The sequence below is a fragment of the Strongylocentrotus purpuratus genome, unplaced genomic scaffold, assembly GCF_000002235.5.
Source record: "Strongylocentrotus purpuratus isolate Spur 01 unplaced genomic scaffold, Spur_5.0 spur5_scaffold_13, whole genome shotgun sequence".
Taxonomy (NCBI): domain Eukaryota; kingdom Metazoa; phylum Echinodermata; class Echinoidea; order Camarodonta; family Strongylocentrotidae; genus Strongylocentrotus; species Strongylocentrotus purpuratus.
In genome coordinates this window covers 34321101-34347458 of record NW_022145598.1, presented here as the reverse complement: position 1 = coordinate 34347458, position 26358 = coordinate 34321101, and the positions used below count along the sequence as shown (strand labels likewise).

Here is a 26358-nt window from a genome sequence, read left to right as displayed (position 1 = left end):
ATTTGGTAACCCTAGCAAATTAAACGCCGAACATTTGCCGCCAGAGCAGTTGTGTCTCGTAATGGCCATGGTTACCATGGTTTCCCACTATTTCGAATGTTCGTTACATACATAAAACGAGTGGAAGTGGAGGTGGGCGGAAATCAATGTGGGAGGAGTGATGTTGCTATGGAAATGCTGTTCGATTTCCAAGACATTATTGTTACATAATAACATTCAGTATCAACGTGGCTACTAGGGCGCCATTAACTCCACAAAATGCATTGAAATACTTTTATACAACAACCAGAATTTGATTCTCTAAATTCACACGATCGTTGCTAACTTCGAAACCAATTCTAGACTGCAATGACATCACACGAAGTCTGATGACGTCGTATTATCAAAGCGAAACAAGGAAACAAAATAGTATTAGTACATTCTGCTGTATTATATAGTTTATGTGGAAATAGGCAATGTGAATGATGTAAACCTGATGTAAAACCTAAGCCTTTGTGTAAGTAATTGCCATATTCGCTCACGGTGACCATAATGATGAAAAACGCACCAGGGAGCGGAGATGGTGCACATTGTGCATAACAAATTTTGATGACTGGGGTAACAATATACGTGAAGCGTTTAGAGACGGTATTGCGTATTAAGCGCTATATAAATCTAGATTATTATTATGATCATTATCAACAACAAAAAGACAGAGAAAGAGAGAGAGAGAGAGAGAGAGAGAGAGAGCGAGAGGGAGAAGGGGGGGGGGGGGATTCGCGAATCAGATGTCACTTCTTTTTTTAAACACCTTTGATTTACTTTGATTTTTAAAAACATCCAGCAAGGACAAAAATCTTAGTAAAATATTGAGCGTCGTTTGATTAGTGCAATTCAGTTGATAATATGATGATGTTTCCATACCCCCTTCCTGTCTATATTTCTATCTTTTGTCCCCAAACTGCCTGCTTGTCTAACTGCCCTCTCTACGATTTTCTTGAATATCCTTCTTTCTGCCATTCCTTTCTCATTTTCTTTCTTTCTTTCTTTCTCTGCTCGCTTCCGTCTTGATCTCTTTATCTCCTTTTGTCTTCTTTTGATTAAATCCTTGTTTATGCATTTGGAAATCTGCTGTCCTCCAGTTTGTTGAAGGGCTTAATAATAATGATTGCAGCCTAATGATTCCCACTTATTCAATGGGCGTGCGCGTTCTCAACATTGTATCTCATTTGTATAGTGAAGGAGATACTATGTTTTGGGTACTCCTAGGTTTATTGAGGGCGACATGACTATTTAGTCTCCTTCCTACATACAGTAGTTTTATTTTTTTGTTTTATTTCATTTTACAATTAGAAACCGGAAAGGGCTATAATAATAATAATACAATATGCCTAGATTGATGACTTGTGTTTGGCCCGGAGGGGGCTCAGGCTCCCAGTCCCATCTAAAGCCGCTACTACAAAATGCAGAAAGAGCCCAATAGGTCAAATACATTAAGGTCAGTGACCCGTGAAGTTCAATGTCCCGGATGCAATCATATTAGTCATAATACTATGGTCAAAAATTTGACCTAGTCACGGCTCGCTAATATCAAGGTGGCCTGTCTCATTAGCTATATACTATCATATCAAAAGGGGAATAAACTTGATAAACTCGTTTTTTTCCTCTCTCTCTCTCTCTCTCTCTCTCCCCCTCTCTCTCTCTCTCTCTCTATTTTGTCCCTCTCTCAATAAACCGGTGCCAGGTGGCTTCCAGATGATAGATAAAGTCATAGGAAATACATAATTTCCATGAACGCATTAATTTATCATAATACAGAGTAAGTAAGGATAAACAAAGTCACTCCTGGAAAAAATGCCACCTCCTTTGATCAGTTTTATATTACCCCCTTCCAATATTGATAACATTTTATCATGTTCAGTATCTTAGGAATGACAAAAAAGTAACGAATTCGTGTTTTTTGAAGAAAAAAAAATGCCAATATTGTCATTTCTAATGATTCTGCTTTTCATAACATTTGCAGACTCTTCAGCATCTAATTTCAAATAGTCAACCTTACCTTGAGTGCGTTTAACTTTAAAAACTTTCAATCACCACTCAAAAGTCAAATAGGCCTACATCTTAGAAACAAAATATATGATAACTATTAGTCAAAATAAAACTCATCAACTCACTACTTATTTGCATATGCAACTGTTCTTTATTTTGAGCTGAGAAGGGCTGAGTACATTTAGAAATACGTTGTCTATATTCAGGAAAATAAGATATTGCGTTCTATGATTTTTTAGTCTACACAAACCATGATCTCTGCGAGGCATAAGCATTTACACTAAAACATGGCACTTAACGGTGTCCATGTTTTACACATAAACGTATTTTTAAACTCATTTTTTCCTTTAAAAGGGGTGGGGGAAGTGACTATTAAGAAATATCTAAGCAAACTGTTTATTACATCGAGATGAACAGGTAAGTAAACATTAAGTGAAATTTTCGTCTAAAAAAATGAAGTTGTAGGTCATTTTGATACCTGTACATGTACATAGTTTCGTACCAAAATGGATTCACTAAATCAAGTGAATACAAAAGAGACATAACACGTATTATTGATTGCCTACTAGAATAAGAAAGAAACGTTAGATTACTTGAACTTGGAAGTTTCCCCATATAATGGTTGTCATGGTAATAGTGTAATGTGTTTCTTAGATCAAATGGAAAGTTTAAGAACTTGAATTATCTTATTAAGCGTTTGCTCGAGAATACCTGTTGACCTACTAATAAAATAACAATGCCTTAACTTGCATATATTTCTCGTTATTGTAGGCATGAACATAGATTACACAAATTTTAGAATAATGCATTGCGATAAATAGTTTTCTATACCCTGTAAATTATAAAACTTTTTATATACAGAGATGCCAGCATCTACTTTTAAAATTAAATTTTGCCATTTTCAAAAAATATAAAATACACTTTTTAGTCTATTGGGTAGACATACAAACTATGCGCAAGGATATACAGTCTACATGAAATGGAAAAAACATACATGAAGATAGGATGAGATAAAAAGGAAGAGAAAATTTTGCTTATAACTCTTATCAACGTATTTTGAAAGAATATTTCCATTAAACCCTGCTATCAAATAATGCATACAACGTAGAAACTAGCCCGTATAATCCATCCATTTGTCTGATAGATCAAAAGCATGATTTACGAATGCCTTTCATTCGTAGATCGATTTTATGCATACTTTATTACAAAGTTTGTTCTTGACAACCTGTGAGCTTGCCCGAGGCTTGCCCGACATAGCGACAAGTAATGTATTCTGACCGGAACGTCATTAGGTCCCCATGGACGAAAGAGCGATAAATTTGAATACATGTAGGTAGGTAAATCGGTCTATTGCAACGATCTGATTTGTCGTAGCTGGCGCTATAATCATATCGCAAAAAGGCAGGATTTAGTTTCACAATTGTGCATGAATAATCTTGGTTATTTGTATTAACGATTGCAAAGAGGTTAACTATTTCTTTCTATTTTCGAATCACCTTTTGCAATGCATGCTAATTGCAATATAAACTACATATTTCATTTAATATCTGAACATGTTTTCTCTTAGGAATACAGTACGGATTCGAAACTGCTCGCGAGATTATTTTTCGTGTTCTTACTTCACAGAAGTACTAACTCACTCTCCCTGGCATGCTCTGCGTAAGATTCCAGCTAGCTGACAAAATAAATCATTATCATATATTCATTATCATTATCATATAATCATTATCATAAACAATTATCATATATTCGTACAGAATCTGGTTACCAAAACAACTGCCTCAAATCTGTGAGTGTATCGCTCTATGGCGATCTCATGTCACACTGAAAATAATATGAATATTCAAAACGTTTTGACATATTCAAAGCTTCTCTTCCCTTCAAAAATAATGTCTAAGCTCAATTTGTTTTAATTGATTATCTTAAATAGGGTTATAAAGTACATTGTCTATCATCTTTTCGCCGTTCATTGGCTTGTACAAAACATTGTCGACCATCCTCTCCTTAGGTTTTGGTGCCATGTTTTTCCTTGCCGCTGGTATGGGTACTTTTCTCTCGCTCGCGTTAGAATTATTCGATTTCGATGATGCCTCCCCGATCGCAACAGGTTCGTAGGGGCTTGGAAGATCACCATGATTAGTAGCACCATTAGCAACGGTCGTCCCAGTGTCATCCACGTATTGGTAACCACCAGTGGCATCGTCTTTTATGGTTACTGGGTCATAACCATTGTCTTCCATCCCTACTTCCCCAGCATCGCCTGTTGTCATGGCAATTGAAGAGCCATCATTTTCAATGTATGTGTAGCGCTCTGGCTTGTTGTCATATAGCGCTACAGGATCATACGGGTTCCTCGCCTCCTCTTCCCCATTCTCCACCAGCATAGAGGCGCGCCCAGGGTTCAGAACAAAATAATGTCTGCCCTCTGAATCTTCCCCTTGAACTCCGGACCCGGAAGCACTGGACGCTTGACTCGAACGATTTGGTGGCTGGCTTCCACCCAGAGTGTCGTTCACCCCTGTTCCGTTCATGGTTGAAGCTGCCGACCGCCACGTACTGCTGTCGAAAGCACTATTGGTATTTCTTCGAGTATCTCTTGTATTGTCAAGTGCGTCATTCATGTTTGAGCTGTAGGCATGGTTGTCGTACTTGTGGACGGATTCCATAGCTATAGGCTTTTCTGGCTGTTGACGTCTGCATTAACGAAATACAATTGAGGAATTGTTATAATACAATTAACTGATATATATAGCTCTAAACATTTCTGATTATTCAAGAGAATAAAATTAATTGGACACAGCGTTTAAAAGAAATTTGGTTCAAATGAATGTCTCCATTATTGATAATGTTCGAATAACCTTAAATTTCCTTAAATTCGCATTTTCAGCAATTTTTCAGAATTTCACACTTTTATGAAAGAAGTGGATTTTATGTTGTAAGGATTAAGTGGGTGTGCCTAATGGGAGAATAAAAGATAAAAAACATTTGTGATGGAATTCGATTTGTTCAAACTTCATGAGCATATAAAACAGCATTATTTAGCATACTTTATTTTGTTGGTGAGATTAAACATGATATCGTCAAAAATATGACTTTGGAGATTTAATTTACATTCCTCTATGACCAGCCACTCGGCAAAGAGATTAAGCAGTATTTCAAGAGACCGGAATGAAACTTGTTAACGTTTACTTCATCTAGTCCATATTCGTTTTTATGAATTTTTGGTTCACAAAATACAAAGTAAAAATTTCTTTTTGAACGCACTACTCGTAAATAATGTTTGCCTAAAACTTTAACCTTTAAAGCTGGAATACTGCACCACTCAACCAATTCAATTTTACACGAAAAAATGACTTTATGCACATTACACAGAACACCATTTTATCAATTATGAACGAACCTTTTTTTGATAAAGCAGATAACCATTATTATTGCAGCTACGAAAAATACAGCAACAACACTCAAAGAAGTCGGCAATGCAGGGCTCGATTCTGCAAGAAAAAATACAACAGTTACTTGTGGCTAAATATATCACAAATGATTTGATTTATTTTTTAATATATATACAATGTTATTTATACAATGTTATAATAGCCTTCAATTCATTCCCATTCACTGTTGTAATGCCCGCTATCACCATTCCCATTTGGAAAATATGAAAGCTATGCATGAAATAAATTGCTGTTAAATATCGAGAATGTTCCACTATACACACACGTGCGAGTATCTTTCTATAAAGAAGGTAATATGAGCCTGTCGACTCTAAAATGATAGTTTCTTCTATACATTCTATTACACTTCACGAATTGAGGAAATAAATATGAAGCTCTCTGTATTAGAGAAGTCCAGCTGGAGATCAATACTAACACTTTTGTTTCAAGAGAGGAATATCACATGGATATCGAGAAACATTATTTCCAGATTCGTTTAAGGATGGTAACACGTTTTCAGAGCGGAATAGAGAGCAATCCCCGTAATAACCCATTGCCTACTTGAGCTGGGTAGTTCTTGTTTTGAGCCTATGGGATCGCGATAATTCAGTAGTCAACGGGTTAATAAACAATTTATACTGATCGAAACGAGATTACAGTATCTAATGCATCTCTCACATCAATCAATATTCAAGAGATCGATGCAACATACAAATATTCACCAGATTCTAACACACTTTGATAAACAAGCATTCAAAGGTGCTTCTAATTTCTCTTCATTTCTTTCTTACGCTTTGCTTTAATTCATTTGACTTTATGCCCATGTGTTTTATGTATCATTGAACCTTCTGAATCTGTATTTCATGCATAACTTTAAATGGAAAATTAATACAAAATTAATTAAAATAAATAATCTAGATGGTATTGAAAATCTAACCTTTACTTGAAAGAGGAGAAATAGACGTCGATGACTGATGGGTCTCATCTGTAACTGAACGTGATAACATGTTATCAATAACACCAGCAATCGTCGTGACACTACTAGCGAGTCCAGGAGATGTGGCGGGATCGTTAGTAGTCACAGGACTCTCTGTCATGGCAGTAGTTACCCTGTCTGTAGTAGCTGCAATATTGTGGGAAATTAATGAAATTAAATATAGCCAAAGATAAGATATTGTAAAGGGCTAGGAACGTCATTAGTATGCCCTTATTAAACGAATGAATGTATAAATAAATACTTAGATAAATTACAAAAATAAGCAAAGGAAGAAAGACAGACAAAAACAAAAACAAAAAAGAGAAAGGAATGGAGAGAAAAAAAAATCAATCAATCAATCAATCAATCATTCAATCCGTTATCACAAAATGAAAATCATTCGTAAGATATTAGAATAAGTGTGAAAAAATTAAAGTCATGCGACACTGCGAAAGGGACATTTCGTGATTTCCTTTAAAACAAAATATATCTTTGTATTAAATGCGTATTGTAGAGATGTCGTAGTCGAGTGGTCTAAACCATTGACGGGAAATACAAAGGTCGTGGGTTTGATTCTCGAAACGGTGTTTGGAAAGACATTGATTTACATTTTTCACTCCATACCTAAGAGATACATGGGAACCTGATGGGATGATTGAAATTACCATGTGCCCTTAAGATGACAATAGTGGTAGGAGTACGCCCCAGGAGGTGGAAATTGCGCACACTGTGTGAGTGAATTAACCCAATGATCAGGATAATAATAGGATTTTTAAAGCGCTCAAGAAATCCAGATTTGGTACTATTATTATCATTAAAATGCATTTTGTTGGTCGAAAATTACATTTTCACTAATAGTATGTAGATTTCCAAGAAAATTGCGTTACCTTTTGTTGAAATATATATATACTTTTAAATCGAATAAAATAATGTAATCATAGATTGAGATCAAATACTTACTTGGCAGAAGGTGGTAGAGAAATAGATCATCAACACCCACATCACTCACTGATGAACTTATAGTTGACGTGAAAGTAATCTATGAATGGATACCATATTAAATTGGTTATGCAGATTTTTGCAACGTTTGTCACAATAAAATAAAAGATGTTCCTTTCCGGCTTCACGGGTCCCAGTTTTTAGAATGATGTTAATCAGTTATCAAGACGTAGTATCCTCTTTTCAGCTTAAAACTATATGTTAAATCGCAAAATGCACGAAAAGGTTGTAGTACTTCTATTCAGAAGGTCTAAAATGGTATTTTCGTCTTGATATCACTGCACTCGTACAACTACTGTATATATGATTCGGCTTGCGAAAATGGTGCAGTACATTTATAGATTTTGTCAGGGCGAAAACATCAATGGAAGGCAGTTTGATTATCAGAAAAATCCAATTTTTGTCAGAGAATTTCGGTATCTAATGGCGTATCATTTAAACTCTCTATGCTACACAAAATAATCTCCTTGTGCAACATTATATTCATCAGAGTAAAGATATACCAAAGGCTTCAAGATTATGTAACTGCTCCCATATAGAGTGCAAGATTAATAAACACTGGTGTCAAAACGGGTGTCATGGAACTTATCAGGATCGGCACATTATGGCCCGAAATCTAGTCCCTATTTAACTTCAAATATTTTACAGTGGTCAATATGTAATGTAAATCTACCCAACATTCCTTTCCAGTTAATATATGGATACTAAAATTACCTGAACTGGATTATCTCCACACGACACTGTCATGTTCTGTTCATGCCACTCTTGTTCTTGATTCCCATCGAATGAGAGATTTGTCCCTCCATCCTGACACACACTGATCTCGAGTTTTCCATCCTTTATTTCATAGAAAAGAAGAGAGAGAGAGAGAGAGAGAGATAGAGTGCGAATTACCCAAAACAATGCTGTGTGTACTCATTACAAACTAACAATAACAAATATCTATTAATAAGTTATTAAACATTACCATGAACGAAGGTAAAAAATGAACCGAAACTATTGAGGGAAAACTGAACAGTACCGTTCTGAGCATATCGTATCTCAGTGGTCAATATCTTACACTTACTGCTTAAAAAGTTCTCAATAATTTCTGGAGCAACCATTGTACTCTTAACCCTCACCTGAACCGAAACTCTAACATATATCTTGACGGAAACAAATCCCTGAGGAACTTTCACCAGAGCAAATGTCGAAGCATCATTAATATTAAAGTCTTGATTTTTACAATTTTATAACTGTTTTCATTCTTACCCCATATAAGTGATACCAAAATGTTAGCCATCCTTCATTTCCTGTCAGATTGAATGGAAGGGTTGCTATGATAGCCTTCTGACCTGGACTTGGACTTGGACTTTTATCTGACTCTGAGTCTGCCCATAAGAACCTTCCTGTCCATGAGAGATTACAACAATGTGAAAAGTATGATTTGTGCTAATCATTTTATTCTAAGCTATATATGTTCTGCTTTATGTAAATTATAAACACAAACACGATAAAGTAATGTAATAAACTGAATTTGAAACATATCAAAGATATATATATATAAAGTACAGAAAACACTACAAATAGTATAATTTAAGATAATTGATACGATCATTTATTAGACGTTATCGTAACAAAGAAATGATTATAGCTATAAAGTACACTCCATTTTATATATTGAAAAATGGCTAGTGCAAGCTATTTTGTGCAATTTCATATGACCCAGTCGAACCGAACAGACCGACGCCAGAACAACGCCAAACCGAACAACCAATAACATTACTCCGAATTTCAAAGAACTGATCGCTTTGGAATCGGTTTGGCAGTGTGACTAAGACGTACAACACGGAGCACTTATATGCTTTTAGCATACCTGATGATTGTTTTGATTTGCGAGCCCTACTAAAGCTTAGACTTGACCAAATAGGGCCCGTACGATGAAATCATACTTCTATGCCAATGTGTAGTTATAATACCGTATTAAACCTAGCCTAACATATGCAGATAAGGGATATGAATATGATGAAGTACTTTGGATGTGTCGATACTGTGCTTCAACCTAAGTGCAGAAGAAAAGTTCTTGTTCTACCTATCTTCTCTCATATCAGCGAGAGTATCAATATTCATATGTTCCTACTAAAAACTTTGTTGTAAATGTTTTAGACCATCGCCATTACCTTTCCCTCCTACAATGTCTGTGTGGTCCTGTGAAGGTCCAGTGTATGCTGAACCAGAAGATGAGGTCAGCTTCCAGTCAAAGTCATCGTCTACACCTTGCACCATGCCACAGAACGTCTCACTCTCACCTATGCCGAAGTCACAGGAAAATAGCACTGTATAATGATTGAAACAAAATAATATAACGTTGATTTTTATCCATTATGATTTAGGCTGACGATATAAATTAGGCATGCAAAATTAATGACAAATTTACAGAAAAGTGTGACTTACTAGCTTCCATAAATATACTTCATCATCCCCATACAAAAGCAGTCGAGCGAATGTCTTCATAATAGTTTTTAGGGCATCTTAAAGGCATCCCGGGTCGGAATTTACTATACTTATGCTGGAAAATGGGCCTACATAACATGTAATACTTAATTGAAGTTTCACCAACTATTTTAATGATGGATATGATAGATATATATATGAGCATTAAGTAACAAATTGCTTCTGCCTTCGTCAGGTTTTAATAAAACAATAATGTATATTGTTTATATACATGTAGAATTGATCTTCGTCTTGATGTGTAAAAATTATTATAATCTGAATACAAAAAGAAATTGAACAAAACATTTTCATATTCGGTAAGGATATACAGTATAAATTTATACTGGAAAATACTTACAATTCATTCCTGTTGCACATTGAAGCCATATCAACAAGAACGAGACACGCAATATGTTCCTTAGCGGCATGGTGTTCGTCAGTACTATCCAACAAACTTTGAAATGAATGGATCCGTGTTCATTACGAATAAAAACCACTCAATTGTGATTTATTAGGAATGATGTTTCTCCTGAAATTTCTTTCTTGTATCCTTCAGGTCGGTCATTTTAGATCCGTAGCTTAAATATATCGCAGTTGCAGTTGGTATCACGTTCAGACCTACATGGAGGTACAAGTCGTTGCACTTTACTAGGCAGATAATCCCATTTGTTACAAAATTACAAGTTCCGTGTCTGCACCCATTAACAGTTTATCCCTGATAAAAGGATGTCGTCAACTTTCTTAAAAATAACCAAATTTTAATTCAAGAAAACTATATCGTTGCTTGTAATATTCGCTCCGTTTGTAGATCACACCCACGTACAGAGATGAATATGCTCTATTCAGAAACACACTCAACAGTCAGTAACGCAGCCCCAAACCAGTCCTATTGTTAGAAATCATATTTCTTTCCGGTTGATTTCCTTTCTATTCATAGACCTTGAATAGTGTGTTTACAGTCCAGATCACGTGTTGGGTTCAATCCACATCTGTTATTCTCAGTACACAAAGCAATATTGAAAAAAATATTCGCTGTTGAAACGTGGAGTTAGACACGGAACAATGAAAAAGAAGATTTTTTTTTCTTGAAGAGTATGTTTGCAAACCGATTATCCCCTCTTGTAAATTCCCACGGCTATGGAATCGGTACATGGTATGTGTACAAATATATTTTGTTTCCAACCTGTATGAATCATCATCAAGATATGTCAATGATCAGATGATTGCTAAATCAGCCCCCTTTGCTATGTCCAGAAAGCCCCCCCCCCCCCCCCGGCCCCCGACTAGGTGTTATTTAGGGTACGCATAATGTGTTCCCTCCTTTTGAAAACACCCCCTAAGTCCGGTGCCGGACTTTGGTGTGTGAAAAGTACCCCTTTACCGGACATTTTGGTAACACGCATGCGGTCATTCCGAACCCGGAGTGGGGGGGGGGGGGGGGGGGGGGAGGCGGGGCGGGGAGCCCCCCCCCAAATGGAATAATAATGATCATGAAATGATAATAGATGCGGATTGATTCGCTCAACAGAAGGCATGATAGGGATCGCCTAAGATGCCGTTACCTTCATTAAATGTTTTGTTTGTTCTTGTCACGGGTAGAAGCTTGCTTCGTAGACACGTACGATTTGCATGTTGCTATGGTATCGATAGCACACCAAGACTGCATAACGATTAGCTAGCAAGATGAAGTTTTACTTTGTGTCAATTCCATAAATCCGTGGCCCATATCCTACTGAAATTTGAACCAACGCATTATAATTATGCCGTTGTTCAAAGTTGGGTTTAACAAATAAAGTCTGGGGCCTAGGTTTTCATTTCATTAAACTTGATATATGCCCAGAGATTTGTTAAATTGGATTAGTAAATATAAAACATTGTGTACATGTTCATGCCAATACGTCTTAGTACTTATTTTCTATTTTGGTGAAACTGATTTTACAATGGTAGAATCATGTCAAAATTTGGGACTTTCAAACGAGCGCAAAGTTTTAAATACTTTTCCAGAAAACAACTAACAGATTGAAAAAATAAAATATTTGATATTCCCACATCATTTTTACTATTTACAGACGTTAGTCCATTAGTCATTTAAGTTATCGTGAGAACAAAACTCTGTTGCGGTGTGATCAGTTTTTCCACCTTTAACTTCCTCATTACCGTAGCGTATGGAGAGTGATAGCTGGGACAAGTACACACGCAAGGGTCATGGAGATCCAATTAGTTCGCTCGCACATAATACAATCTCTTTGGGAAAAAAACTATGTCGGCTCTCCAGCATGAGTTCGACCTTTGAACGAGCGTGATTTCCATTTGCGTAACTATCTCAACTATGCAAGCTATGCTTATTTCTCACGTGTGCGTCAAAGGGTAAATAACTGTTCTTACTTCAAGCCTTCGTCAACTTTAGTCCAAAATTGCTTACAAATGAACGTCAATGGCAAACAGTTGCAAACAATTTCTTTTTTAAATTTCCACTGACAGTTTTAGTCTCGCACAAGCGTACTCGCAGAAATATTGGCAAGGCTTAATCATACAAAACATGTGTAGCGGCCATACCATGCACTTATGCCATTGTATTGTATGGTATGATCTTGCACTTTAGGGATTTCATGCATTGTCGGATTGTACTGATACTTTAAAGCCTGGTTTTTAATAATTTGTGATGTTGTCATGGCGTCATTCATAATTCCTCTCCTGATTTGTATACTGGTCACTCTACCCTCTTTTGTTCTCACTGACAATCGTAAGTAGATTTGCCATCACTTCAGATTATAATGTTGGTCTGCTTAATGGTTCTGTAAAAGATCTCCCAACCTTGTATTATGCATGGAAACATCGGGATTGTATATACAATAACCCCATTATTTGGCAACAAAGGTGCATCATGAGGTCACAAGACGTTTCTGTGGCATGGTTATTATGAAGCCATTTTTAGTGGGCGATTAACTGGTGCCATCAATCTCACACAGAACCCTTTGAAGATGATACAGACTAGATCATGGAGGAAGGAAGGACTAATGCCATTAAACCTTATATACTATTGACCTTACGTCTCATTATTATTGAATTCTGAATAGGCCATTTTTTTCCTGTGACGTCGGGTCTTAAATAACTGTTGGTCTATTTTCCAGCATATAACCGATGCCGACCGGAAATACCAATAAGATGCCCGAAAGACTATTACAAAGAGAATCGCTCGACCGTTTTTGTATGGGGATGATGAACTACATTGGTGTGAACTTTAGTACGCCACCATTTTCTTTAAATTTCAGCCTAATCATAATGAAAGGAAATCATTCTGTTCTTGTCAATCATTATACAGTGCTATTTTCCTGTGACTTCGGCACAAGTACGAGTGAGACGTTCTGTGGCATGGTGCAAGGTGTAGACGATGACTTTGACTGGAAGCTGACCTCAACTTCTGGGAAAGCAGACACTGGACCTACACATGATCACACAGGCAATGCAGGATGGGGAGGTAATGGCGATGGTTCAAAACATTTAAATCATGTTTAATGGGAGCGTGTGGGTCTTGATGCACTCAGTGAAATGAATGCATAATCGGCAAATTCAAAGTACTTGGTTATTTCATGTCCCATGCCAGCTTACGTTAGGCTAGGTCATGGTATAATGATTAAATTAATTAATTATTACATTTATGGTTAAGTCAAAGCTCTAGTAGTGCTGGCAATTCAAATCAATCGTCGGGAAGGCTTCTTCTGAGAAAGCAGATACTCGACCTTCACAAGTAATGCAGAAGGGATAGGTTTTACATTTTATTTTTCTCTTATGCCTGCCTGCTCAAGCAATTTGAAGAGACCATAACAGAAAATGTGGTAGAAAAGGACATTGATCTGTTTTATGGAGTTTTATTAGAAAAAAATCAAGTCAATCAATATGAATAAAAAAGAAGCGAAGCTAATTATTCAGAACTTTCATACATGAATGAATATCAATCTAATCGCCCTCACATCAAACCCATTACACTTCAGTGACACTACCAAAGCGACTCCACACTGATTGTACACCAACTGATTCGGGGGAATTCGCGGTATTGTAATGTTTGGGTTGGTCTGTCGTCGGTCCGATGTCGGTTCGGTAGTATGGATGATGTAATATCAGGAAGTATTTTTGTCATTCTTCATCGGCAGGAAGATTCTTATGGACAGACTCAGATGGTGGAGCTCCAGGACAGAAGGCTACCATAGCAACCCCTCCATTCAACCTGACAGGTGATGAAGGGTGGCTAACATTCTGGTATCACTTACATGGGGCAAGTATAACATCACCATGATCACTGTCTATCGAAACTATAATCCTTTCCTTCAATTCAATCTGAATGAGATTCTGTTGGCTAAGACAACGGATATCCATCCTTTGTCAAAGATATTTAGTATTTTAAAGTACATGACCTATACCTCATAACTATGAAACCAGAAGGAGAGCCACCCTATACAATGTGACACTTCGGGAGCCGGGCTAGGGCCCACCATGCCCACTCGGCCTCGTTGGAAATCTTGTCCGAATTATCAATAAGAGCTGGATTGATCGCGACTGCTTGGGTTAATAATTGAATCATAGAATAATTCATGATAATTCGTAAAACAGTTACAATACAATACATGCCAATACAGTCATTTCTATAGCGCTCTTACAAACTAACTGCTTCACATAACAAAATATCATGAAGTTGTTGATCATGGTCAAAAAGGAAAGTTTTGAAAACAATAAATTTGAAAACTTTAAGAGATCAAGTTCTATACAACATGACATTTATGGCTATTTATCTGTCCAATGTGTAGCGAACACTCCCATTCGAAGAAATACAATCTCCGCGCGAGGTCCAGTTAGTCTTCTAGCCTTGTGCCTAGTTAATTAGTCCGAACCCCTGGCCCAACACACATACAGAGTATGCAACTTTGTGAAGGGACGGGGGGAGGGGAGGGTTGGTGTTATGCTTCTCTTCCTATGTGTGTTTGTTTGTAACTGCACAATGCACAATATTATATTGTATAAAACCTAGGTTGGAAATCTCCAGATCAGTGTGTGTCAGGATGGAGAGACAGTTCTCAGATTTTATGGCGATCGAGGGAATGAGTGGCATGAACAGAACATCACAGTGTCGTGTGGAGATAATCCAGTTCAGGTAATTTTCGTCTCTGCAGAGTGGGTCTAAAGACATCTTAGAATATTAATGATAATAATACACATCAATAATGAATGTGTTTACCCAGGGAAATCCAAGGAGGGTCCTGCACTTATTATGACCCCAGCTATTGCCAGGTACCCATTTCCATGTGAGTAGAGAGAGGAAAATGAGGATTAATTAATAACCAAAGGAAATTATTCCTGGTCTTTGATTCGAATGCTCAGCCAAGTGAATGAAAGACTATACAAAATACCTCCAATTCTCACTTTTCTAATTTGTGTTAAATCCCAGAAAACAAGATATCCAAAAAGAAAAGAAGAACACAAAAACAGATGCAGAATAGTATGACTATATGTTGTGTGATAGTTATTATAAGCCATGTAGCATGTGATTTTTTTCCATAAATGTCGTAAATAGTATGAGCACTTTTGCCAATGTTAACAATTGGTCGTGCATTGTTACATCGCACCTATTTCTTGGTAAGCTTGCAATCTGATTTTTTAATTCATTTTAATAAAAGCAATCTGTACATTCACAGATTACTTTCACGTCAACTAGAATTTCATCATTGAGTGATGTGGGTGTTGATGATCTCTATCTCTACCACCATCTACCGGGTAAGTATGATGTCACGGAAACTCACCCTTATCATAATTTAATTAGGACACATAAACAAATGATTCTGAATAGTCAAATATGATTTATATATAATGAAATTCATTTTTTTATTGTGGGTTTTGACCTTTAAGTGGATTTAGCGCCGTTTGAAATTAAGCTCTTCTTATATTTCGAATCGAAATAAATTAAAGCAAATTAATAATAAAGAGGCAAGCCAACAACTTAAATGCACCGCTAGGAGATGTTTAAACATACATATTTGGGGCTCAACCATATAGGCCTATACATTATTTGATATCATACGTGAATTAGGATAGCGTTTACCATATTTTAATCATCCTTAATTAGTGTTTTTTTCCCGCAGCGACAACCACTGGATCATGATCTTCACCACATTCTTCAAGCATGACAACGCCACCCTCTATTGCTACATCACCACATACTGCTTTGTCATCCTCTATCGTTACATCATCGCATATTGTTCCATCATTCCAGACAACGGTCAAAAGCCCATTACCCTTTGCTGAGCAGTTCATTGAATCGTACAAAGGTAATTGGTGCATACTTATTTATTAATTTGTTGCTGTGAAAGGGCACATGGAAATAATGTCTTTTGTGTAGTGCTCCTTTCGTTTCGAAGCAATACAAAAAACTGTATATTAAAACTGCACCTGAAGGACTTAATATCAATAATATATATATATGTTCATAGCGTTGTGGAACTTTTATTTAACCTTCGCAAATTCTATTCTCTCATTTTTCTTAACGTATACATATAGTAAAGCATTGTGTTACAAACTGTAAATTGTTATTACACACATGATATGAACAATCTAGGCGATTGATGTATTTCAGTAATCTCTTTTAATTTTTATGTGCAGAGCTTGCGATAGGAGTCGGAGTCGTGGCATTGCTGCTGTTTGTGTTTGGAGCTGTGATTACCTTTCTGTACATCAAACTAAGGTATACATGCATCAGCTCTAAAATGTATAATATCTCAAAACGAATATACCTAAATGCGTCTATCATATATGTTACTGTGATTGCGAAAACCATTAACGAACTGGTATATTTCAATCATAATTTTATTAGCAATCGAACGTTAGCAGTGACACCCATTTTATTGCTTTAGTGAAATAATTTAAAGTCATGTTAAATAGTTTGTTTGCATAACAACATCGATACCATGGACAAATAAAAAGATAAATATGTTCTAGGGATACCTTTTTTTCATACATCCAGTGGGGCCGGGGACCGGGGTCCAGATATAGAAAGACAGGTCCTTTGAATATTTTACATATCACGTTGAAAAAATCTGCACCTAGCACTTTTTATGTTCATATAATGTTTTAAAACGTATGTATATATATTTGGTAATCTTTTGATTGTTATCTTTTACTGTTTATTTTCATTTTATTCACCTCATTCGTACGAGAACTTCCAGAGGGTGATTTTGGAGGCTCAAGCCCCTCCCCACAAAGCGAATCTTCATCCCCCAGAAAAAATAAAAAATAAAAATAAAAATCTTTATTCTTCAAGGATTATTTCCACTTTCTAGAAGCAGTAACAAATGCGAAGTACATTATAAAACATTTGCAAAATATGCAATCGATGGATTAAACATCATCAAATATGTCGCTTGTTTTCTCTTGTGTTCATTATTATTTTACAGGATCACTGTGTCGAAAATGAAACTGGAGAAACCAGAGAAACCATATATGGACCTGGTCCCCACTGGCGCGACACCAACTTATGAAACCATGGCAACTGATCTTGTGTCAAAGGTCGGGGATAGTTCATATGAGAACCAATCAGTAGTGACGCAACACCAACATATCAATCAGATAACGATGGGAGATGAATATGAGTATGCGCTTTCCTCTTAGAGTAATATCTTTAACAAAGAACATTTAACTGTAGGGCCTATAGTGTATTATGATATGTTATTATGTACATAATTATAGGGTCGAATAGCTCTATACTCATTCTGGAAAGAAAAAGATGCAGCAATGTCCTAAAAACTGAGGTTGATTGATATGAGCATGCACTCTGTGTCTAAATTACTTTAAAAATAATTGTGCATATTTGTTTAAATTATGAATTAACTAGATATTGATGTATTTGATTTGTATTATGTAAGTGTTACTGGGTGGATTCGCTCTCTACTAGTTTTAAATTTAGTGACGCAGCATGAAGATCTCTATATTCACAACGAGCGAAAGATGTGAATAGGCACCCTCTGTCTAAATCACTTAAAATATAATTGTGCATATAAAAATCAATAGACTGTGTATTCATTTAAATGTTTTTTATATAAGTAATTGTATGGTCCAATCGCTCTATACCAATTCGAACTTGTCCATCTTCAAGTATCAGTGAGCGAAGAATAAGTGTATGCACTCTCTGTCTAAAGTACTTAAAATAATAGTGCATATTGATTACAAAAAAATAGTTGCTAATACAAGCGATCTGGTTTTGGTAACATGAAAAATTGCCTTAAAAGAATGTTTTCCCTTGTTCCCTCTCTCTCTGTTCTCTTAAGTTTATTGTTATAGATATGTTATGTAGATTATAATTATTAAGTAACTATGTAATTCATATGTATATCTGTTTCGTTAAAGCGACCCCACAACAAGCCTCGTACATCTTAGGAATTTCGCCTCCTTCCTACATAGTTGATATATTTCGACGATATTATGTTTAGTTTGAACAAAAGAAGGAAATTATATATGTGAAGAGCTTAATTTCAAAAGGAGCTAAATCCACTTTTGATAAAGATTGAGTTATTGATATCAGAACATTGTTCATTTAAGAACCTGCCTTTCAAAAATATTATATACCTGAATTTTTTGGGAGCAATTATGAAAAAATGCACCTTCCATTATCACTTTTCCATAGACGCCTGTACAAAATTTGGTTTCTCTTTTTTCTCAGAAATTACTAAATTGGATTTTAATTGTTTTTGAAATTATACTCTTTATTTATGGAATTGAACTAAATATAAATGTAGTCATTTAGCATCAACTTCTAGCATCTGAAGATGATTGATTTGAATATGAATCTTCTATCTACAACACTTCAACTGTTTTTACAATATTGTTGAAATAAAATGTGCTGAAATATTGCTAAAGTGAAAATTAGTTATTCTTTTTTAGGAGTGCGTCTTACCTACGACACGGAATACCCAGACAACTTTACCCACCACTCTAACATCTAGAAAACGTTCCTGAAACCCTGAAAACACTGACAAATCTACCTAAAACCTTCAATAATTAATCATTCCGTTTTTACTCTATACTACTACTATCTCCCTCCTTTCATCTCTCTGTCCCACCCTCTCTCTATATCCATCAACCCACTTAACGTTCTGTGTGTGTATTAGGTTTTTAAAGACGTGTATCAATCAGATCTGATTATTTACGTCTGGGGACCGAGCTTTAAATGTCACCATCCGAAAGACGTGACTCAGTTTTGAACCTGCGTCCTCGGCTGAATCAGTTTGTAACTTCCACTTTTAGCTAGATTACAGGCGCACGCCACAACGCCTAGTTCTATCTATCTCATATCTAGCCTTTTGACAAGGCCTCGTGACTCTGGCTATTTTCCACCCCAATCAGCGACTGAGATGAGTCTACTCCCTACCCCCTAGAATAGTTTTCAGGGGGGATAGTTGTCGTAGGGGGTAGTTGTCTGGGGGTAGTTGTCCGGGCGTAGTTGTCCTGGGGGTAGTCGTCTTAGAGGGTGATTGCCCTAGGGGGTAGTTGTCCTACGGGGTAGTTGACTAGGGGTGGTTATCCGGGGGTGGATGTCCAGGGGGTAGGTGTCCTAGAACAGGTTCATCTACCTATCTATCCATCTATCTATCCCTTTTTCTCATCCCCTCTAATTTCTCTCTATCACTGTTATCTGTAATAATATGTTGTATTTTGTTTCATTTGTCTTTTTTTCTCAGACTAATATATGTGTTATTTCCCCCTGTATATTAAGTCATTAGTTTGAATCAGTGAACATACACGCAATCAGCCTAGCTTATAAGTTTCATTTCCGTATTAAATGATTTAAAGAACATTACTTTATGTTTTTATTCACTATGATTCAGCATTATTTATTTCAGTATTGCCTAAACAAATTTTAATGTTTTGTAAAATGTATTAGATTTGGAAGGGGCACATGAGAGCAGGGGATCCCGCAATATTTATGTGCCCTATTGGATTTCAAAAGATGGGGGGGGGGGGGGGGCATAAAAGTCGATTTAATTCATTTAATACCGGAACAACAGGCTTTGTGATAATGAAATTATAACCTCATCGTAACTGACATTATGTTTGTGATTGAAACTATGGGAACAGAAGCTTTGTATAAAATTAATATCCTTGGTTCGGACGGGTAGTAGTTGCTTTTATTCGCCATTTGTCTTAACATTGATTTTCCATTTTCGTGAAACTAATTTTACAATAGCCTGGGTCTTTTAAACGAGCACAAAGTGTTAAATACTTTACCAGAACGCAACTGACAGATTGAAAAATTCAAAAGATGTAAATCTCCCTATCACGTTTCTATTTACAGACGTTAAGAAATGTTATGCTCAAGTCCATTAGTCATGTAAGTTACAATGAGAACAAAACCTGTCACGGTGTGATCAGCTTTTCCACCTTTCGCTTCCTCATTGCTGTAGCGTTTGGAGAGTGATAGTTGGGACAAGTACACACTCAAGGGTCATGGAGCTTCCAATAGTTCGCTCGCAGATATATACAAACTCTTTGGGAGAATCTATTTCGGCTCTTCAGCATGAGTTTGACCTCTGAACGAGCACGACTAGCGTTGGGTTAACTGTCTCTACTATAAAAGCTATGCTTACCTCTCCCATGTGCGTCACAGGGTAAATAACCTTCAAGCTTTTATTATTATAGGTCCACAATGCTTAAAAATAAACGTCAATGGCAAAACATTTTTTAGTCCCGCACAAGCAAAGTCGCAGAAATATTGACAAAGTCTAATCATACACAATTTGTAAGGTGACATTTTTCATCTTAGGGATTTCATGCATTGTCGATTGTAGTGATACTTCAAAGCTTTTTTTGTAATCATTTGTGATGTTGTCATGGCGTCATTCATAATTATTTTCCTGTTATGTGTACTGGCCACTCCACCTTCTTTTGGTGTCACTGAAAACTGTAAGTAGTTTTTCCATCACTTCAGATTGTAATGTTGATCTGCATAATGGTTCTGTAAAAGATCTCACAACCTTTTATTATGCATAGGAACAATGGGATTGTATATACAATAACCCCATAACATTGTTTAGCAAGAAAGTTGCATCATGTCGTCACAAGACGTTTTTGTGGCATGGTCATGATAGAACAATTAGTGGGCGATTAACAGAAGACATCACTCACAAACATAGATGTAACCCTTGGAAGATGATACAGACTTGATTATGGAGGAAGGAAGGACTAACTTCCATAAAACCTTATAATGTTATTGATCTTATGTCTCGTAATTATTGAATTATGAATAGGTCTGTTCTTTTCCTTTGTCGTCAGGTATCAAATACTTGTAGGCCTATTTTCGAGCATATATTCGATGCCGGTCAAAAATACCTAGAACATATCCAAAAGACTATTGTTTAGAAAATTGCTCGACCGTTTTTTTGCTTTGAATGATGAGCAACCCTTTTCTATAAATTACCTCATTTGAATGCCTACTTTATCTCTTTAGCCTAATCATGTTGAAAGAAAAATCATTCTGTCATATTGCTATCAATCATTATACAGTGCTATTTTCCTGTGACTTCGGCACAAGTACGAGTGAGACGTTCTGTGGCATGGTGCAAGGTATAGACTATGACTTTGACTGGAAGCTCACCGCAACTTCTGGGAAAGCAGACACTGGACCTTCACAGGATCACACAGGCAATCCAGGAGTAGCAGGTAATAGCGATGGTAAAAACATTTACATCAAAGTTTTTAGTAGGGAAGTATAAATTGTGATACTCTCATTTCACTGTATATGCCCTACTAATTTAGTCAAGTCAAAGCTCTAGTAGGGCTGGCAAATCAAATCAGTCGTCAGGAATAGACCATTTCGTAGTTAGCACATGGGTCAAATGACCCCAAATATTCACAGATCTGTTACTCATGGAGAAGTCCCACTTTGTGTATTTTAGAATAATCAACGCCAAAGTCATGTATGTGCTTCATGAAAAGTTTTTGATTGCCCTCTTGTATCATAAGAATGTACCGTAGGTGCACAGATGAATAATAGGGACTTTTAGATTTGCGTGGACTGATACGTGTGACGTCCATTCAAGGCAGTGCATTAGAAGGACGTCAACCGTAGCATAGACCTATTGTCTTCGTGCGAATCTAAAAGTACCTATTGATTACATAACATGAGCACATATACCTGACCTTTATCTGCCCATGCGCAGATAGTATTTACGAAAAGGCTTCTTCTGAGAAAGCAGACACAAGATCTTCACAGGATCACACAGGCAATGTAGGAGGCCGGACAGGCATTATATTTTATTTTTTTTGTAATTGCCAGCCAGCTCAAGCAATTTGTAGAGACCAGAACAGAACATGTGGTAGAAAGGGACATTGTTCTGTTTTATGGAGTTTTTTAGAAAAATATATAACGTAAAAAAAGAAAGAAAGAAGAAGCAAAATATTCAGAACTTTCATACTTGTTTGTATATCAATCTAATCGCCCTCACATCAAACCCATTGCACCTCAGTCACACTTCCAAAGCGACTCAGTCCACATTGCCTGTACACTAACTGATTCGGGGGCATTCGCGGTATTGTAATGTTTGGGTTGGTCTGTCGTCGGTCTGATGTCGGTTCGGCAGTATGTATAATGTATCATCAGGATGTATTTGTGTCATTCCTCATTGGCAGGAAGGTTCTTATGGGTAGACACAGATGATGGAGGTCCAGGTCAGAAGGCTACCATAGCCACCCCTCCATTCAATCTGACAGGTGATGAAGGATGGCTAACATTCTGGTATCACTTATATGGGGCAAGTATTACACATATGAATGTAAAGTATATCATCACCATGATCACTGTCTATCGAGACTATAATCCTCTCCTCCAATTCAATCTGAATGTGTTGCCGTAGGCTAAGACAACGGATAGCCATATATCCCTTGTCAAAGATATTCGGTATTTTGAAGTACATAACCTAACCCATTACTATGAAACCAGAAGGAGAGCCACCCTACAAAATCTCTAAGATTGGTATAGTCACGGCAGCAATGTTACACTTTGGGTGCTGTTGTTGTTGTTGGGTTTATCTGCGCTATCCATCGATTCCGATGATTTCCGCCAGGCTGTGTGTGAGGGCGTCTTGCTCTCACTTCTGCTGCTCTACGTTTCTGTAATTCTGATACCTGCCCAGTGTGTGAGATAAAGATTTATCTTGGCCTTTGTTATTGGCGAAGTGCACGATTATGGGGGGTTAATGTGCTCGTTACTCATTATTTTTTAGTCATTTAATGTTAGAGCTGGTTGGAATTAATATCATAAAGTTTCGGTGTCAATTTATAGAGTTAATGATAAATAATGTGTTTTATGTTGAATAGTATGCGCATTTAATAATCGAGCCGGGCTAGAGCCCATTAAATACCTCACTTTAGAAATCCAGCCATGTGATTGGTCGAAATTGGAGTTGTGATTTTAGCCATTCCCGTAAAGAAACGTAAAATGCCAAAACCGGTCAATAGTCTTTTGAAAAGGTACCGACTAATAGTCTTTTGAAAAGGCACTATTCAAAAGAGTATTGACCGGTTTGGGCATTTTACGTATATGCGTGCAATCTCAATGGGAATGATTTTATCACACAAACTCGACTGGTGCGCGATCAGACACCCTTTTAAGACTAGGTCTCGATAGCGTAAACAAACTTGATTACCATGATTGGTAAGTCGCACATGTATTCTACGACCCTTTGCGGTATAACAAAAGTTATAATGACTGCTTTTATATTAGAGGCATAGTTGTGTTTAAAAGGCTCTCAGGGAGGTTACATCGTGCTATCACCCCTCTGCACGCATCGGGGCGATAGCACGATGTTACCTCCCCTTGAGCGTATAAAAACAACTATGTCTCTCATAGCAGTCATTATTACTATACCATGCCCTCTCGGCGTCGTTCGAAATTTTGTCCAAATCATCCATGATAGCTGAATTGATCACAACTGCTTGGGTTAATAATTGAATTGAGAATATTTTATGATAATTTGTAAAATATTTACAATATAATACAATAAAGTCATTTCTATTGCGCTCTTACAAACTAACTGTTGTTTCACGGCGCTTTACATAAGAATAAAAATTATCAAAGAACTTGTTGATCATGGTCAAAGAGCAGAGTTTTGAAAACAATAACGTTGACAACTTTAAGAAATCAAGTTCTATACAACATGACATTTAAGGCTATTTATCAGTCCGATGTGTACCGGACACTCCCATTAAAAGAAATAAATATCCCCTCGCGAGGTCTAGTTGGCCTTTTAGCCTTGTGCCTAGTTAATAGTCCGATCCCCTTGCGCAACACAAATACAGAGTTTGCAACTTTGTGGAGGGGGGGGGGGGAGGACGGGTTGATGCTATGTTTTTTTCCTATGTGTGTTTGTTTGTAATTTTGTATGGTGTATTGTGCTTGATATTGAACTATTTGCAATAATGCACAATATTATATGGATGAAATCTAGGATGGAAATCTCAAGATCAGCATGTGTCAGGATGGAGAGACAGTTCTAAGTCTTTATGGAGATCAAGGAGAGGAGTGGCATGAACAGAACATCACAGTGTCGTGTAGAGATAATCCAGTTCAGGTAAATTCATTCTCGGCCGAGTGTGTCTAAAGACATGTTAGAATATTCATGATAATAACAACAACAATAATGATTTTGTTTACCCAGGGAAACCCAAGGAGGGTCCTGCATTTATTATGACCCAGCTATTGACAGGTACCCATTTCCATGTGAGTAGAGAGAGGAAAATGAGGATTAATAAAGGAAATTATTCCTGGTCTTTGATTTGAATGCTCAGCCAAGTGAATGAAAGACTTTCCAAAATACCTACAATTCTCACTTATCTAATTTTTGTTAAATCCCAAAAAACAACATATCAAAAAAGAGTAGAAAAAAAAAAACAGATGAAGGAATAGTATGACTATATATCGTGTGATAGTAATTATAAGCCATGTAGCATATAATGTTTATTCACAAATCTCGTAAATAATACGAGCATTTTTGCCAATGTTAACAATTGGTGGTATATGGTTACAGCGCACCTATATCTTGGCAAGCTTGCAATCTTAACTCATTGTTAAATTCATTTTATTATATGCAATCTGTACATTCATAGATTACTTTCACGTCAACTGTGAGTTCATCATTGAGTGATGTTGGTGTTGATGATCTCTATCTCTACCACCATCTACCGAGTAAGTATGATGTCACGGAAACTCACCCTTATCATAATCTAATAAGGACACACAGACAATTAATCCTGAATAGTCAAGTATGATGATATATAATGAAATTCTTTTTTTTTTATTATGGGTTTTGACTTTCAAGTGGATTTAGCGCCGTTTGAAATTAAGCTCTTCTTATATTTCGAATCAAAATAAATTAATGCAATTAAAGCAAATTAATAATAAAGAGGCAAGCCATCAACTTAATAAATGCACCGCTAGGAGATGTTTAAACATAAGTATTTGGGCTCACCCATATAGGCCTAAACATAAATTGATACAATACATTAATTGGGATTATCGTATTTTAATTATTTTAATTAGTGTTTTTTTCCCCCACAGAGACAACAACCGGACCATTATCTTCACAGCATTATTCAAGTATGACAACGTCATCCTCTACAACACCATATTTTGCTATGTCATCCTCTATTGTTACACCATCGCATAGTGTTACATCATTCCAGACAACGGTCCAAAGCCCATTACCCTATACTGAGCAGTTTAGTGAATCTTACAAAGGTATTGGCGGTATTCATATAATAATTCATTTGAAGCTGTGAAAGGGCACATGAAAATAATGTCTTTAGTGCACATAGTGGTCATTTCGTTTCGAAGCTTTGAAAAACCCCAGTATATTAAAAACCACACCTGGGGGTGTTTCATAAAGAGTTCGTAAAGAGTTCGACTTGTATATGAAAAGCCAAATGGGATGCTCAATTTTTGTTCTGATATTTCTAATAACCTCAATTAAATTATGGCAAAAAATGTACTTTGCATTAAAAATGTTTGTTATAATAAGAATGTTAATCTACACCTGCACAGTTAAACTTAATAAATAAAAAATCAATCATGATTGAGCATCCCATTTGGCTTTTCATATACAAGTCGTTCGTAAACTCATGCGTAATTTTGCGAACAGCTTTTTGAAACACCCCCTGAAGGACTTAATATATATATGTTCATTGTAGAACTTTTATTTACGCTTCGCAACTTCTATTCTCTCATTTACTTTCACATTACGTATAAATATAGGAAATCATTGTGTTACTAACTGTACATTGTTATTTAACACATGATATGAACAGTTAAGGCGATTAATCTAGTTCAGTAATCTCTTTTAATTTCCATGTGCAGAGCTTGCGATAGGAGTCGGAGTCGTGGCACTGCTGCTGTTTGTGTTTGGAGTTGTGATAACCTTT

The 26358-nt window shown here is 36.5% G+C and overlaps 1 protein-coding gene across 1 annotated transcript; it reads right to left on the bottom strand.

The window, feature by feature from the left end:
* Nucleotides 1-2156: 2156 nt before the first annotated feature.
* Nucleotides 2157-5512, bottom strand: LOC100892856. The gene is made up of 2 exons (XM_030983419.1): nucleotides 5429-5512; nucleotides 2157-4722 (listed from the first exon to the last, which is right to left on the bottom strand). Exons 1-2 carry the CDS (start codon nucleotides 5452-5454, stop codon nucleotides 3951-3953), a joined length of 798 nt encoding a protein of 265 aa, XP_030839279.1. The 5' UTR covers nucleotides 5455-5512; the 3' UTR covers nucleotides 2157-3950.
* Nucleotides 5513-26358: the final 20846 nt, after the last annotated feature.

Excerpts from the sequence above, each read along its gene's own strand:
- LOC100892856 (XM_030983419.1), bottom strand. The coding sequence starts at position 5,454 with ATGGTTATCTGCTTTATCAAAAAAAG. Across the intron at positions 4,723-5,428 it reads ATCTGCTTTATCAAAAAAAG|ACGTCAACAGCCAGAAAAGC; the intron begins GTTCGTTCATAA and ends TCGTTAATGCAG.